At 34.9% G+C, this 15,428-nt stretch overlaps 1 protein-coding gene across 4 annotated transcripts; it reads left to right on the forward strand.

The window, feature by feature from the left end:
- The first annotated feature begins 2,527 nt into the window (after positions 1-2,527).
- Positions 2,528-14,270, forward strand: LOC18443822 (4-coumarate--CoA ligase 2). 4 transcript variants are annotated; one of them, XM_006854003.4, is made up of 7 exons: positions 2,528-3,061; positions 4,986-6,256; positions 7,194-7,392; positions 9,075-9,220; positions 11,110-11,177; positions 12,599-12,701; positions 14,077-14,270. In XM_006854003.4, exons 2-7 carry the CDS (start codon positions 4,991-4,993, stop codon positions 14,179-14,181), a joined length of 1,887 nt encoding a protein of 628 aa, XP_006854065.2. In that variant the 5' UTR covers positions 2,528-3,061; positions 4,986-4,990; the 3' UTR covers positions 14,182-14,270. The 4 variants fall into 4 exon arrangements, 2 of the variants coding, with proteins under 2 accessions (XP_006854065.2, XP_011626913.2); XM_011628611.3 differs by having other exon boundaries at positions 2,528-2,643; XR_016051393.1 differs by lacking the exon at positions 11,110-11,177.
- Positions 14,271-15,428: the final 1,158 nt, after the last annotated feature.

Below are 15,428 nucleotides of genomic sequence, written 5' to 3' on the forward strand. Positions count from 1 at the left end.
AACTTGTTTCGCAAGATATTTGAGTTTATATCGCTCAGAGATTGGCGTAAATTCGAGCGTAAAGAGTGAAGTCAAGTACTCCTTAGAATTCTCTATTGTTGGTAATGCTCTACCTTGTAAATCGAAAATTATAAGCCTCACCAGCAGCAAAACTCTACAAGCTCAAAGTCTTGTTGTGGCTATCCATAAAGCACAAATATTTATCGCGGTTATGTAGTGTGGCTAAAGCTTCACCAGAGTTGAGAATTTGGTGAAGATCTTAATTCAGTTAAAGTTTTTATTTATTTATTTATTTTAATTTTTATTTTATTTTTACCGATAGTTCAGTAGAGATTAAGTCTCCTGCATTTGATTTAATAGGAATAGGACTCAAGGCTAAGGGACTAAATTAACATAAATCTCACCTTGGTTATAACGGACAGTTGAGTTTGTACGCCAAGAATCTTGAGTTTTAAAGGCTCTAAAGAACTCTGAAGCCGACGTATCAGACATCCCATTAACGTGTAGGACTCTCGATCGATGTCCAATAAATATACCGGACAACGATAATTCCCTTGGTTTGAAATATACCACATTTTTCTCTTACGCAGTGCGTGTACGCAGCAGAGCCGTATTTTAGTAATTTACGAGGGCCGTATGTTAGTTCCTCGCTCTAAAACGCACACTTTCTACATATCCTTCCTTTCTTATGCACATGCACATGACATTGGGTTCAATTTTCAAAAGGATTCGGTTTTTATGAGTCCCCTGACTCATTCTATTCTCATGCCGCCTCCCTTGAATACCCATTTTTGGTATGTATCTTGGATCCAAATTTTTAGAGATACATATCTACACTCTAAATTTCATGAATAAAATACAATAAAAATTTTAAACCCTTTTTTTAGCAAAAACTTTCTTATTTATTAGATAGGAATATTTAGTTGTGGAGATCCATCTCAAAGATAGACGGTTGTAAGTCTGCGGTTTGTAAGTCCGCTGACTCACAAAACACTTCTCCATTTCAAATCGCTATGGCCAGTATTTTACAATTTTTTCCACATATACTCCATTGGGAGCATAATTAACTTTTAATCTTAGAAGACGTATTTGGGAGGATTTTTTTCAATTTGAAATTTTAAAAACCTCCTAATAATCATTAGATGATTATTATCTTTTTTTCAATTTGAAGCTATCAATCACTAGATGATTATTCTTAAAAAAAAAAAGACTAAAATTTGAGTATTTAACATTTATATCTTACCATCTAAAATTTAGAAGGTTTCTATTCATTCTTGAGAAATTATTTTTTTCACGGGCATAAATGGTTAGGAAAATTATTTTTTTGAGGTTTTTAATTTATGGGTTGAAGAGGTTACATTCCAAAAATTTAGAATCGTAAATTTATTTCGAGGTGGGGTTTTTACCTAAGGAAGTACAGTATACTCTGAGGGGAGTATAATATCTTTTGGCTTATATTTTTTTTTCCCAACCCAAAAGGACGTACCTAGGCGGCCTTTTTGGCTCCGTGCTTACCAACCAAATACGCAACAACCACAAATCCATGTATATGCATATGGGATGTATGCCTAGGGGCAACGCTTTCCATGTTGGAAAACTTTATATAAGGTTGCAGCCTTAAAACGTATAATTAAAGATGCACCTAAAAACTTCACAAAAAAGCTTGTTTTAATGTTGAAAAACTTTTTAATTGATCATTTTGACATCAAGATGTATGAATATGAAAAAAAAAAAAAATTTTTGAGTCCAATAGATAATGCATCTTGCAACACATTATCTAGACCGTCCATTTTCAATATTTTCACTATTATTGGAGTTTAAAATTTTATAAGTAGATATGAAAATCGGTGTTTAGATATTCCTAAAAACAATTTATACCAAATTTGCATGTTGTGATAAAATTTGGAGGTGGATTTTTTAATGTTGCAACCTTATAAAAACCACACCCTTCTATGTTTCCCCTACTACATGGAATTTATATACTTCCCCCAATCTAACCGTCCATTCTGAAATGAGGTTGAGATGACCCAATTCTTTTACATAACCAAAAAAGTTAATCTGACTCAGAAGGAATCGTATGGTTTTGTTAGACATCCGGGTCGTTCTGTTTGTAGAGAGTTGATTCAATTCTACCAATTCTTATTATTAGTTAAATTTTAATCTATGTAGGAATCACCCATCCAAATCGAGAAAAAGGGCCAAATCAAAACCTGATTCGAGATTTTAAAACATATCTCAAAGAAAATCGGTCTTCCCTAAAGTGTATAAGTATTATTGTTTTACACATGGTAGGCATGTGGAAGCAATTGTCTATGCTAAAGATGGACAGAGAGAAGGCGTTTCCATTGATGCATGCATGCATGCATGTGTGTCATGTGAATGCATGGATAGAATTTGAAAGAGAGTTGAGACTCGTGTTTTGCATCTAACCATCAAACACCCATAATGTGGACCTGACCCCATTCCCACCTAACCCTTTCTCTCTCTCTTCCCTCTATATACTACTTCAATGTTTCTATTGCTCTCTGCATTGCAGTAGTTCCCAAGATAGGAAAACCCTCTCTCTCTCCTCCACCTTCATCCCTATCCACCATTAATGTAGTATCTCTCTCTGTTAATCGTCCATTATTTTTTCTTTATCAGGTTAGCACGATAAAGCCCTAATTAATTAACTTCTATTTTTCAAGATTTGTTCATATTTTATTTCTTTAGTTAAGGGGTTCTCGTTTTTCCATTGTCTTTGCTCTGTATATGTGTGGTGATTGTATTATTTCTTTGAGAGGAAGAAACCAGAGTTGAAACCACCAATTTTCCATGAAAGCAGTAAGTTTTAGGCGCCCAAATCCCTAGTTCTTTCAGCACTGAAGGGAATAAGCTCCAATCTCTGTTCTGAGCTTCTTCTGCTTAAACCTTTTACCATAATTTCAGAGATAAAGTTTTTTTACTAGAAAAGGAAAGAAAATCCAGTTTTTAGCCATTGAAGAAGCTCTCTCATCCCTTCTGTGGTGGTGGAAAGTTTTGGGATCCAGTCTTAGTTGAACTACTCAATCTTCAGTTCCTGGTAAGAGATCTCTAAAATTCATACCCTTGTTCATCCCAAAATCTCTCATCAAAGTATATTTTGTAGAATCCAACTCCAGTTCTTCACCTAGAGAAAGAAGTCATTTCTTTTTTGGTGTTATTCTCTTCTCAAACACACACTCTCTCTCTCTCTCTCTCGAACACACGAAAATATCCCCCCTTCTCTGGTCAAATTTCCTTGCATTTCTGCAGAGTTTTTCCTGATATTTTTAGCTCCTGTGGGAACACTTAAATTACTTTCCCCACTTGGGAGAGATAACGTGGTCGTGATGGATCTAATTGTACATTTGGATCTGCGTTTTATTTTTTTTCCTCATTAATCATTATTTGGGGTGGGCTATAGGATCGTATGTCATTCTGCTCTTCTTTTTTTTTTAATCAATTTTAATATATATAAAATATATCATTTTATATTATTATTATTATGTTATATTATATATTATATAATATTGTATATAATTTATAATATATTATGAAGGGAAGAGTTTATATAGTGCTGAGGCTATAAACAAAACAATCAAATTAGAACCTGCCTCAAAAATTTCACTAGAAGATGTTGTTTTGATCCTCAAATATCTTCAAATTGATCATGTTGACACTAAAATGCATGAACATGAGAAAAAAATGAATTTCAAGTTTTGAAAATAGTGTATTTTGAAGATGTTGTTTTGATCCTCAAATATCTTCAAATTGATCATCTCGACTTCAAAATGCATGGACATGAGAAAAAAATGAATTTCAAGTTTTGGAAATAGTGTATTTTGTAAAGCATTTTTGAATCATCAATTTTCAAAGATAAATCGATTTTTGAAGCTTTAAACTTTAAATAAAGATGAAAATATATTTTAGGGAAAAGTTCATATAGAGCCGAGGCTCTAAACGATCACATTCGAGCTTCCCTAAAAAATTTCATTGGACGAGATTGTTTTGATGTCCAAAAATCCTCAAATTGATCATCTCGACATCAAGATGCATGGACATGAGAAAAAAAATTGATTTCAAGATTTGGAAATAATGTATTTTGTAATGCATTTTTTTACCGTCAATTTTCATGATTTTCAAGTTTTCATAGATTTGTCGATTTGCAACATTTTTTAAGTTTAAAATTTTATAAATAAAGATGAAAAAATATTTTAAGGCTATCACAGAGATTTCCAGTGTTGGAATCACATTTCTCGATACTATTTAAAGGTAGGCTCTAATTTGATTGTTTAGAGGCTCGGCTCTATACAAACCACACCCTATATTTTAAGGCTAATATAAAGATTTTTCAGTATTGAAACCACATTTCTTGAAGGTAGGCTGTTCTTTAAAGCCTAAGCTCTATGCAAACTACACCTTATAATTAATATAGGATACCTTATAATTAATATAAGATTGTATACAATGAGGTCGTTTATCTTTAATACAATGAGGTCACAATTACTTACAACCATTCGATATGAAATCTGACAGTTTGGGTGTGTCACAAAGTTGTTTTTGAATATTGAGCTTGGTCAATTAAATAAATGTAATCACCTAATTTCACATTCAAAATTAATTGTTACCGCCTTGTACCATAGGTAAATAATCCCATTATATACTTTCCCCATTAATACATATTTATATTATATTATGGAGCTCAAAGAGATGCTCTAAAGTTACTACATAGTTTGGAGTCCAAACTATGGACTATGAGATATTGGGTTTTTAGTTTTGAGATTTGAAAGATCAAAATTATTTTTTATGGTTTATTGGAAGTATTAAATAAAAGTAAATTTAAAAAGTTCGTGTCAAAAAGGATTGACAAGATTTTCCCTATGGGATGACATGCACAATTTGGTCGCGCCGGAGCACGCATATCTTTTATTATTAAAAGTAATTCATCATTATGTTTATTAAAATGATTTCCACTTTGTGTGCAGGCACAATGATCAAGGTAGCGGCGCGTGATTCGCCTGCACCACCTATGCCGCACGAAAACCGGCATGAACCGGCCCAAACCGGCCACATTTTTCGGTCCAAACTCCCGGACATTCCCATTCCTGCTTCTCTCCCATTGACAAAATACATTTTCCAGAACCTTGCAGATCACTCGGACCGCCCCTGCCTAATAACGGTAACCGGACAACGGCTCTCGTATTTGGAATTCCACACTTGTTGCAAGGAAACCGCTTCTGGTTTGTTCAAATTAGGCATAAGAAGAGGCGATATTATCATGCTTTTGCTTCATAATTCGCCGGAATTTGTCATCTCTTTTATTGGGGCCGCCATGATCGGAGCTGTGTCCACTACTTGCAATCCATTCTTCACTCCAGGTGAGGTTTCTAAGCAGATTAAGGCTTGTAATCCAAAGATTGTGATCACTCTGTCTCAGTATGTTGTAAAACTCAAAGACCATTGTCCTGGCAATGGTGTAGCCGGAAAATTGACCGAAAGATCATTTTCTGGCGAGTCCAAGACCCAAGAAAGTGAATTAGGATCAGCTGAAAAGCACATCAACCAATCCCAACTCAGCAGAAAACCACTCTCCAGTGAATTGGAGAACCAAAGGCCTGATTCCCAACTAGCCGATAAACCACCCGTCCTTGAGATTTCTTGGGATGAACTCCCTGTAAAACCTCAAATTCAGGCCACCCACATTCGCGTAATCACAGTCGACGACCCACCGGAAGGTTGCCTCCACTTCTCGGTGCTGTCGGACTCCGGCGAATCCGACCCACCCGAAATTACCATTGATCCCGAAGATCCAGTCGCTCTCCCCTTCTCTTCCGGCACAACAGGTTTACCGAAGGGAGTAGTCTTAACTCACAAAACCATCGTCTCAAGCATAGCTCAACAAGTGGATGGCGAAAACCCGAACTTATACATACATTCACAGGACGTTGTGTTGTGTGTTTTGCCGTTATTTCACATTTATTCATTGAACAGTGTTCTGCTGTGCTCACTGAGAGTGGGGGCGGAAGTGGTGTTGATGCCCAAGTTTGAGATAGGGACGATGCTGGAAGTGGTGGAGAAGTACAGGGTAAGTGTGGCTCCTGTGGTGCCGCCATTGGTGTTGGCTTTGGCAAAGAATGGGGCGGTGGAGAAGTTCGATTTGAGGTCGATAAGAATTGTGCTGTCGGGGGCGGCGCCGCTCGGGAAGGACCTGCAGGAGGCGCTCAGGACCAGGGTGCCGCAGGCAGTGTTCGGGCAGGTAGCCTGCCCTCTCTCTCTCTCTAGATTTTTCTCTCTCTAAAACTCTGTTTTTTCTCCCTCTAGATTTCTCTCTTTGAAACACACTCTCTCTCTCTCTCTCTCTCTCTCTAGATTTTTCTCTCTCTAGATTTTTTCTCTGAAACTCTTTCTCTCTCTCTAAAACTCTTTCTTTCTCTCTGTAGATTTTTTTTTTTTTTTTTTTTTTTTTTTTGAGGGCGGTGGTTTGAGTGTCCCTCTAGGACTTTCTCTTGAGCCTCTCCTCCCCACGTGTGCATCTCTCGTATGACTTAATTTGTCGCAGTCATGCAGTTGGGCATTAGATCCGAAATCACGAAAATACCCTTGCATTGCTCCTTTTATACATTTTATCCCGATATTGTCAGGGTGCGTCTTCACCGTATCGGTGAGGGACTTGACTTGTTCCAACTCGTTCGGCCGAATTAAAAAACATTTAAAATATATATAATATATTTAAAAAATGCGATCTAATTTTGTTTGTCAAGTTCGAAAATAGTGGGTAAAATTTAATTGAACACTTCTTTTGATTGATTTTTAATTAATTATAATTTTTATTTTTAAAATATACAAGGCTGAATTAATCATCCTACCCATCAAATCACCAATTCAATAAATCAATAGATCAATGTAGTGGTCATACCTTTACTTAAAAATTTGTTTCTTAAACATTATTAAAATGCCCTTATAGATGAAAGGGAGAGGGCCCATACGAACATGGCAATTTTTGGATGAAGGGGAGCGGGCCCATACCAACACAGCAATGTATCAACCAATACCAATTAACTCCGGGCCGTTTTCCTGTTAACCAATTAACTCCGGTCCGGGCTCTTATCCTATTGCCCTTATAAATTAGGCATGCAAGATCGGCCTGGAGTCAAATTACTAAAATGCCTTCATGCGTTGGAAAAAATGTGCAGGGCTATGGCATGACAGAGGCGGGGCCAGTTTTGTCTATGTGCCTGGCATTTGCAAAGAAGCCCTTCCCCTCCAAGCCTGGGTCTTGTGGCACCGTTGTGAGGAACTCGGAGCTGAAGGTCATAGACACCGAGTCTGGCGCCTCTCTCTCTTACAATCAACCGGGCGAGATTTGCATCCGTGGTCCACAAGTCATGAAAGGTAATAGCCCACTCCAGTAGGGTCACATATAGTACACTGACTCCCTCTGTAAAAGCACAAATTTTCTTTTTTTTTAATGTTAACTCGGGCAAAATAGTGGTGGGGTCCGGGTCTGGCTTGCCGTATGGAACCCCATATGGAAACATTTATGGGCCACCATTGGACCCTACCTAAAAATAAAAAATATATTTAAAGCTTGGGTCTAATTGGGGTTTATGTGGACCAAGACCCGGATCCAACCTATCAGGTCTAGCTTTTAAACTCATACCTAAACCCATGTCGGGTACACTCATCGGGTCTAGCTTTTAAACTCATACCTATACCCATGTCGGGTACACTCATCAAGTCTTGTTGCGTCCCAAGTCGGGGTCCAGGTCCATTGCACCCCTTTAGGGAAAAGCACATACTTAAGGACTTTCTCCATTTGAAATTTTGTGACGCACCTTAAGATCACGATGAGTTTTTTTTCTTTTTTTGAAAGATTTTAATTTCATCAACACTTAAAGCCCAATAGAATATTCCAATAGGTAGTCTCCTTTCATCTTGAAATATTATTTTTTGGAAAAAGTACAAAAGTGCAAATGATTTTCTCTTTTCTTTCTAAAGTTTGTTGCGGAATTGATTGAGGGGGGGAAAATGCTTAAGGGAGTGAATATAAGGGATGCTCCCGCGGGAGCATCTAACCTTCTAAACCTTGAGAACTTCGTTAAGCTTGCTTAACTCTAAGGATCTTTCAAAATATTGAAAATTGATCAACCAACTTTGTAGGCATGCATTAGTGTGTTGTCGGTCATTTGTTGAGCGTATTTTGGCGTTTAGGTTGAAAGGGATGGGCATCACCAATGATCTTAATGACTGATTGTAAAACTCAAGGTTTAAGTTTGTGTTCGTACACGGAAAACTACATCGTGATGGTGAGATCACCACTTTCTAATTGTACAAATATGCAGTGCGTGTAATCCCAATAAATATATATACATATATATGGAAGAATATACAATAATATTGTTTATTTTTAATACAAGGAGGTTATAATTATCCATGGTTGGATGTGAAATCGGTTGGTTGTAGGCATGTAATTGACCGGATTCAAAGCCACTATACAACACTTACGGGTGAAAATGAACAATGTTTTCACCCATAGGCTTGGCGGCGTCAGATTTTTTTGGACGGCATGGATCATAACACTGTTACAGACATAGCATGTCCACGATGGTATTTTTTTGCACAAAGAAACACGAGCAACCGCCACTCCCGTAGATCCGTGACGTTTTTTAAGGTAAAACGCCACAGATATAGCATGTCCGGGCGAAACACTATTCAATTTATATATATATATATATATATAAGAAAACTCTTAAAAACGTCTATAGGCGAAATTGAATAGTATTTTGCCCTATCACTAATATACGGGAGTTGTGGCAGTTGCCTGAATTTTCTTTTTGCATGAAAGACATGTTACATCCGTGGCGATCTTGAATCCACACCATATGAAAAAATCGGATGGCGCCAAGGCTAGGTTGTTCCAACAAAATGGAGTTACCTCGTCCATAGAGCTCTATAGTATATGTGTGTACTCTATACACAGAGGGGCTCAAGTCCTGAAAGATATAAGACTAAAGTGAAAGTAGCATGACATGAGGTTGACGTTTTGATATTGGGTTTGATGCGAGTGAGTGTAGGATATTTGAATGATTCGGAGGCTACGGCCGCAACCATCGATAGTGAAGGGTGGCTTCACACAGGCGACATTGGGTATGTGGATGAGGAGGAGGAAGTGTTCATAGTAGATAGAGTGAAGGAACTCATCAAGTACAAGGGCTTCCAGGCAACCTCTCTTACTCTCTGCCAAACCTTGCTCTTCTTTTTTTTTTTCGACCTCATTTTCATCCTACAGATCAACGCTTTTCTCTTTCAGTTTTTTTTTTTGGGTGAATGTTTCTGATTTTTAGAGAGTAGAGGACAGTGTGAGACCATAAGTCTCTGTCTCTTCAATAAAGGATTAGGTATTATTTTCTAATCTTCACATGGATTGTGATGGACCAACTCATAAATATAAGCCTTTAATGTGGATCTTAAATGAGATAGTAGGTAGATTATTAAAAGGGAAACTTATTCATTTTTACCTATAAGAGATTAACAATTTAATACCTTACCTATATATTTTGATTTAATTTTTAAAAAACTCATAAAAAAGCACGTCATCTTGACTTAGAATAGTTGCCCATGGGTACAATGTTAAATAGTTAATCTCTTAATGAGTATTTTGAGGAATTTCCCCATTTACTAAAGGAAAAAGTTTGTTTATATGAGGTTCAAACCTTACAATGTAGGAGTAAGGTGCACATCTAAAATCTTTTTAAAAAGGTTGTTTTGACGTTGGAAAAACAAAGAAAAAATGAGATTTCAAATACAAACAATAATAAAGCTTGCAACACATTGTTTGAACCGTTTATTTTCAATATTTTGATCTATTTATAGATCTACTTGATTTGAATCATTTTTGGTGTTTAAAATTTTATAATTAGATATAAAAATAGATTATTGCACCATCTTAGTAATTTTCGAGACCAAAATTGTATCTTATGATAAATTTTGGAGGTGCACCTTAATTTGATGGTTTAAGGTTGCAACCTTATGCAAACCACACCTTTTATTAAAGGGAAACGTTTATATAAAGTTGCAGCCTTAAAAATGTAGAACTACGGATACACCTCAAAAATCCATCAGTAAAGGTTGTTTTAATGTTGAAAAACCCTCTAATTGATCATCTCGACATTGAGACGCATGACCATGAAAAAAAAAGGATTTCGAGTCTCATAAATGGTGCATCTTACAACGCATTATCTAGACTGTCCATTTTCAAGAGTTAAATATGTTTGTAGATCTATTTGATTTCAATCATTTCTGGAGTTTAAAATTTCATAATTAGATTTGAAAATAGATTTTGAGATAATCCTAAGAATATTTTACATCACAATTATATGTTATGATAAAATTTGAAGGTGCACCTTAAATGGATTGTTTAAGGTTGCAACCTTATGGAAACCGCATCCTTCATTAAAAGATGTAATGAAACAAAATCATTTTGAATAAATAAACAAAAAATGGTGGTGAATCTGATGAGCTTAACAAAATGATCAATTACTATTATCATTTTCTTTTAATGGTATTTCCGGGGGAGAAGGTGGCCCTAAACCTTGGACATGATCACTAAACCTTGAAAGGGTCCTAAGACTCCTAACTGCGAACTTATTTATATTTATTTTTAGTAACGGTTTCATTCAAGTAGAAAATGTCCCAATCTTTTTGCCTCCGATGAATCAATATTACCAACCATATAGCTAAAACATAAGAAAAATGAATGTATAAAATTATGGGTTTCTTTCTACTAAAACAATCTTAGATTTCGCTCAAAAAAAGGAAAAGGAAAAACTTAGATTTGTTTATGAGTGTTATTATGAAAGTTAAAATATGATTATATTGTAATTGAAGTTTATCTAATGTATAAACCATGATGGTTGATCTCTACCACCTCTTGAGGCAATCCTAAACAAATCCTAACCAAGATAACCAATTCTAAAAAGGGTATGAGGATGCTCAAGCAGTTTGATTTTCATGGACTCTTATATCATAAGGCTTCAATAAAACGACGACTTTATTGTTGTTGTTATTATTATTAGTAGGTTTTACACTTTTTTGTTAATATTTTTGCAGGTGCCTCCTGCAGAAATTGAGGCCCTCCTTCTCAGCCATCCATCAATCGCTGATGCCGCCGTTGTGCCGTAAGCATTTTGGAAAGCTTCACTTATATGATCCGTGCAATTAATAATAATAACACAACAATAATATTTAAAAAAGAAACTTGATCCGTGCAATTAATAATAATAACACAACAATAATATTCAAAAAAGAAACCAAAAAGAAATAAAAAATACTCCACGTGCTTCAGAAGCTCCAATAAATAACAAAGATGAACAACATTTCAATTTGACAAGATTATTAGATGTGTCGTGTTCGATAGGCAAATAACTAAGGACATGGTTTCTATGAGTCCCCGGACTCATATGTAGAAATGTTGACTCTATTAATAATCCATTTTTGAAATGGGTTTTGGCCCTAACTTTTAAGGAGTATGAAAATAAATAAATTTAAAAAAATGAAATAACAGGAAATATTTGAACCATTAGTTTTAATTTTTTTTTGGAGGGACCACCATTTACATCCATCTTTGGGATGGACGTTTATGCCTCAGAGGACCAAACTCTCCTTCAATTGAAGGGCTAGTTGTTTCATCACGATGGACTTCAGTTTCAAGGATCAAATAAATTTATGGACTTCACTTTCAGTTTTTCTTGGCCGTTTTGAAGTGTCTAACTCTTAGGGGACATCGGTTCCACCTTACTTATGGTTTGGGAGGATTTTGGTGATTAATTTATGGAAAAGTGTAGCACCACCCCGTACAAAAAGCTAACTCCTACTCTAATGGATCATCACGATGTATGAATATTAAAATAAATAAATAAATAAATAAATTTAATTGAACCTCAAAAATAGTGCATGTTGCAACACATTATCTAGACTATTTATTTTCAAGATTTTCATATGTTTATAGATCCATTTGGTTTTAACTATTTTTGAAGTTTAAAATTTTATAAAAAAAAAGAAAAGAAAAAGATATTAAGTCTTAAAAATAGTTCATCTTGCTACACATTATCTAGACCATCCATTTTCAAGAATTTCATATGTTTATAGATTCACTTGATTTTAACCATTTTTTTGAAGTTTAAAATTTTATACAAAGAGATGAAAATAGATCTTCAGAGATAATCCTAAGGATATTTTGCATCAAAATCACATGTTATGATAAAATTTGGAGGTACTCCTTATTTCGATTGTTTAAGATTGCAACCTTATACGAACCACGCCCTGTTTTAAAAAATAACTCTAGCCTCATGATTTCACATTAGAAAACTAGGGATGCTCGTAACCTTCTTGTACAAAAAGTAAATAGTCCGCTAATATAGATCCCTTAGTAAAAATTGAAAGTTAAACAAGTAATTATGGTAAGTTCAGATCGCATGCTAGGTATTTTGGGCACAAAACTGAGATGTTGTGATTCAGCAAAATGGGGGTATTTTGGCTATTACAATTTTTTTGCTGCTAGATGTAACTAAAATTCATGCATATAAATTTATATGGGCAGGCAAAAGGATGAGGCTGCAGGTGAAGTTCCAGTTGCATTCATAGTTCGATCGAACGGCTTCGAGCTCACAGAGGAGGTAGTGAAAGATTTCATAGCAAAGCAGGTGAGATTCCGCATTTTCATTTTCTTAATTTCAGCTCGTAGATTGTGAATACTATTTTTTTTTCTTAGCGAAAAATTCCTATTTTTTTAAAAAATAAATTAGATTCTGTAGGTGATGCCGATTTGTATAATAATTCTTCATAGAACGATTTTTGTAAGGCACCTTGAGCAGGGTAAAAACTATGTTTACTTACATTCGATCAATAAGAAAAATCAATAAAAAGTAACTCATTTCATAAAATATGTTTTGGCTTGAAGTTTAATGGAAAGAATTCAGGAAAAGTTTTAATAACGTTTTACATTTACTGTTTACGTAGCACAACCTATCTCTTTTATCTAGGTTTGGGACAGTTTAAAGGAAAGTTTTAGGTCCTCACCCTTCTTGGACTTAAAGTTTATTCGATCGTAAAAATGCCATACGATATGAGGCCTAACTTCTTCTGTGGGTTCTAAAAAGCCCAATTAGCTTGCTTTCTCATATGCAATGAGGGTTATACAGTTAAGTGCTGAAAAAGATAGATAGATAAAGGCAGATTTTGCTCAATTTTAAAACCTAATATTGCTAGGGATGGTTACTTTTGTCTAGTGCAAACAACTTAAAAAAAATTATCAAAATATTTATAATAGATGAACAAATAAATATTTTACCTATGCCTTTTGATTTGATTACACGGTAACAATAAAAGAACACATGGTCCTGAGTTGGAATAGTTGCAAATGGATAAAATGTTGAATAATTGATTTCTTATAGTATTTTGATCGATTTTCTTTTTACCTAGTGCTGTGGAAACATAGCATTTAGGGGTATTCACCTAACTTAGAACTATACTCCAACAGACTCTGGAAAAAACATCATTCGCCACGCCATTTTTTATACTATGATTTTCTCCGTAGTCCTTGGAGTACAGTTCCTTATGTTTTCCTATTAATCAACATATTCTATGATGCATTACAAGGATGCTTTTATCCCCTAAGAAATGTTATTAATGAGACTATAGTTTTAAGTTACTAAGGTTGATTTCATTTGGGTCTAATAAATATGACATTAAACTTTCTTTTAACCATCCCAAACTTAGGTAAAAGAGGTGGGTTGCATCAAATAAGGAGTCAGCGTAAAACTTTTTCAAATCTTATCATGAATAGCCGACCCCAAATAATTATGATAAGACTTTGATGATGACGAAAGCCGATGATTTCACTTCACATTCATCTTGGATTTGTGTTGTGACCTTAAATGCATGGATCACTCGCCCAGTGCCAAATTGATGCCATTTCGATAACATTTTCTCTATATCTCTCTTGGGGATTTTGTCATTTTGAAAAATCCATGGAGATTTTTGGCATATACTTATTTGTTGTGGATATTTGACGTGCAGGTGGTGTTCTACAAGAGGCTACAGAAGGTTTATTTCATCCATGTAATACCTAAATCCCCCTCCGGCAAGATTCTTAGGAAGGAATTGAAGGCCAAATTGGCGTAATGTTGTTATTTAATTTTTAGTATTTTCTCTGTAATGTCGATTGGCATAGAACATTTGTATTCTTAATGGAATTGTTTCTCATTTGTTCCTGAGAGTGATTGTGATATCAAAGATTGGTCTTCTTTTTTCTATGCTAAAAAAAGGTTGGTCTTCCATTTTTGTCTTCTTCTTTTTGTCTTTTGTGTTTTTTTTTATTTTTTTGGGTAAGTAGAAAATTTGATCTTCTCTTTTGTCTATAAATAGATCATTTATCTTTTGTACGTGGAAGTCACAATCATTTTTCACTCATTAGATGTCAAATTGGATGGCTTGGAGTGAGTCACAAAGTATGTGAATTTTTTTTTTTTTTTGAACTTTGTGTCTATTCAATGACACTTTTAAATCCATCCAATTTAAAATTCAAAAGACAATAATGATTGTAACTTTCATGTACAAAAGATAAATAGTCTCTTTATAAACAATCCCTAGTAAATATAACGTACTTTTATTTATGAAAGAAAAAACCTACTCTACAAAGTGATTATATCATGCTTGGATATAACAACTCCCTCATCCATCAATTGTTGATCTGGATGCACTCCACAATTGCTAGTTGTTGACCTCGGATGGCATTGCGAGTCGTGTTTGGATTTAAACATATAGTTTTGTATTTCGACATGTATTAAGAAATCAGAATAAAATCCATGTGGTTGTAACAAAATCATGATCATGAGATTATCACGGTCCCATTAATCCGTTGGACCATGATGGAGGGAGCTACTCCTACCAAAAATCCCATTTAAATCATACTTATTTCTCACTCTCCAACCGACCCAAACTTTGGACAGTGATATATGCAAGTCATGTTGTTGTTCTCATGGCCATATGAATTGTATCATAGGAGGGATTATATTTTGGACAGAGATATATGCAAGTGATGTTGTTCTCATCCCCATGTGAATTGTATTACAGAAGGGATTATATATTGTGAGATTTTTTATCTTTGTTACAAGAATTTCACAATTATTCATAACCATCAGATATCAAATTGGATGGCATGTGTGTCATGAAGTTCGAGAATTTTTGTTTTGTATTTTGAGTCTAATCAATAACACATTCACACCCACCCGATTTGAAACCCAATAGACAATAATGATTATGATCTTTTTGTACTAAAAGTAAATGATTTCTTTATACTTGACATTAATTAAACCGCAAGAATATACAAAGTGTCGAACCATTGAATCCACATGAGAGATTTTAAGATA

This window comes from Amborella trichopoda, chromosome 3 (genome assembly GCF_054954075.1).
Source record: "Amborella trichopoda isolate Santa Cruz 75 chromosome 3, AtrichopodaSantaCruz75HAP2 v2.0, whole genome shotgun sequence".
Lineage (NCBI taxonomy): Eukaryota > Viridiplantae > Streptophyta > Magnoliopsida > Amborellales > Amborellaceae > Amborella > Amborella trichopoda.

Coding starts and splice junctions, on each gene's coding strand:
- LOC18443822 (XM_006854003.4), top strand. CDS start 4,991: ATGATCAAGGTAGCGGCGCGTGATTCGCCTGCACCACCTATGCCGCAC. Junction 7,393..9,074: donor TGGTCCACAAGTCATGAAAG/GTAATAGCCCAC, acceptor GAGTGAGTGTAG/GATATTTGAATGATTCGGAG. Junction 11,178..12,598: donor GCTGATGCCGCCGTTGTGCC/GTAAGCATTTTG, acceptor TTATATGGGCAG/GCAAAAGGATGAGGCTGCAG.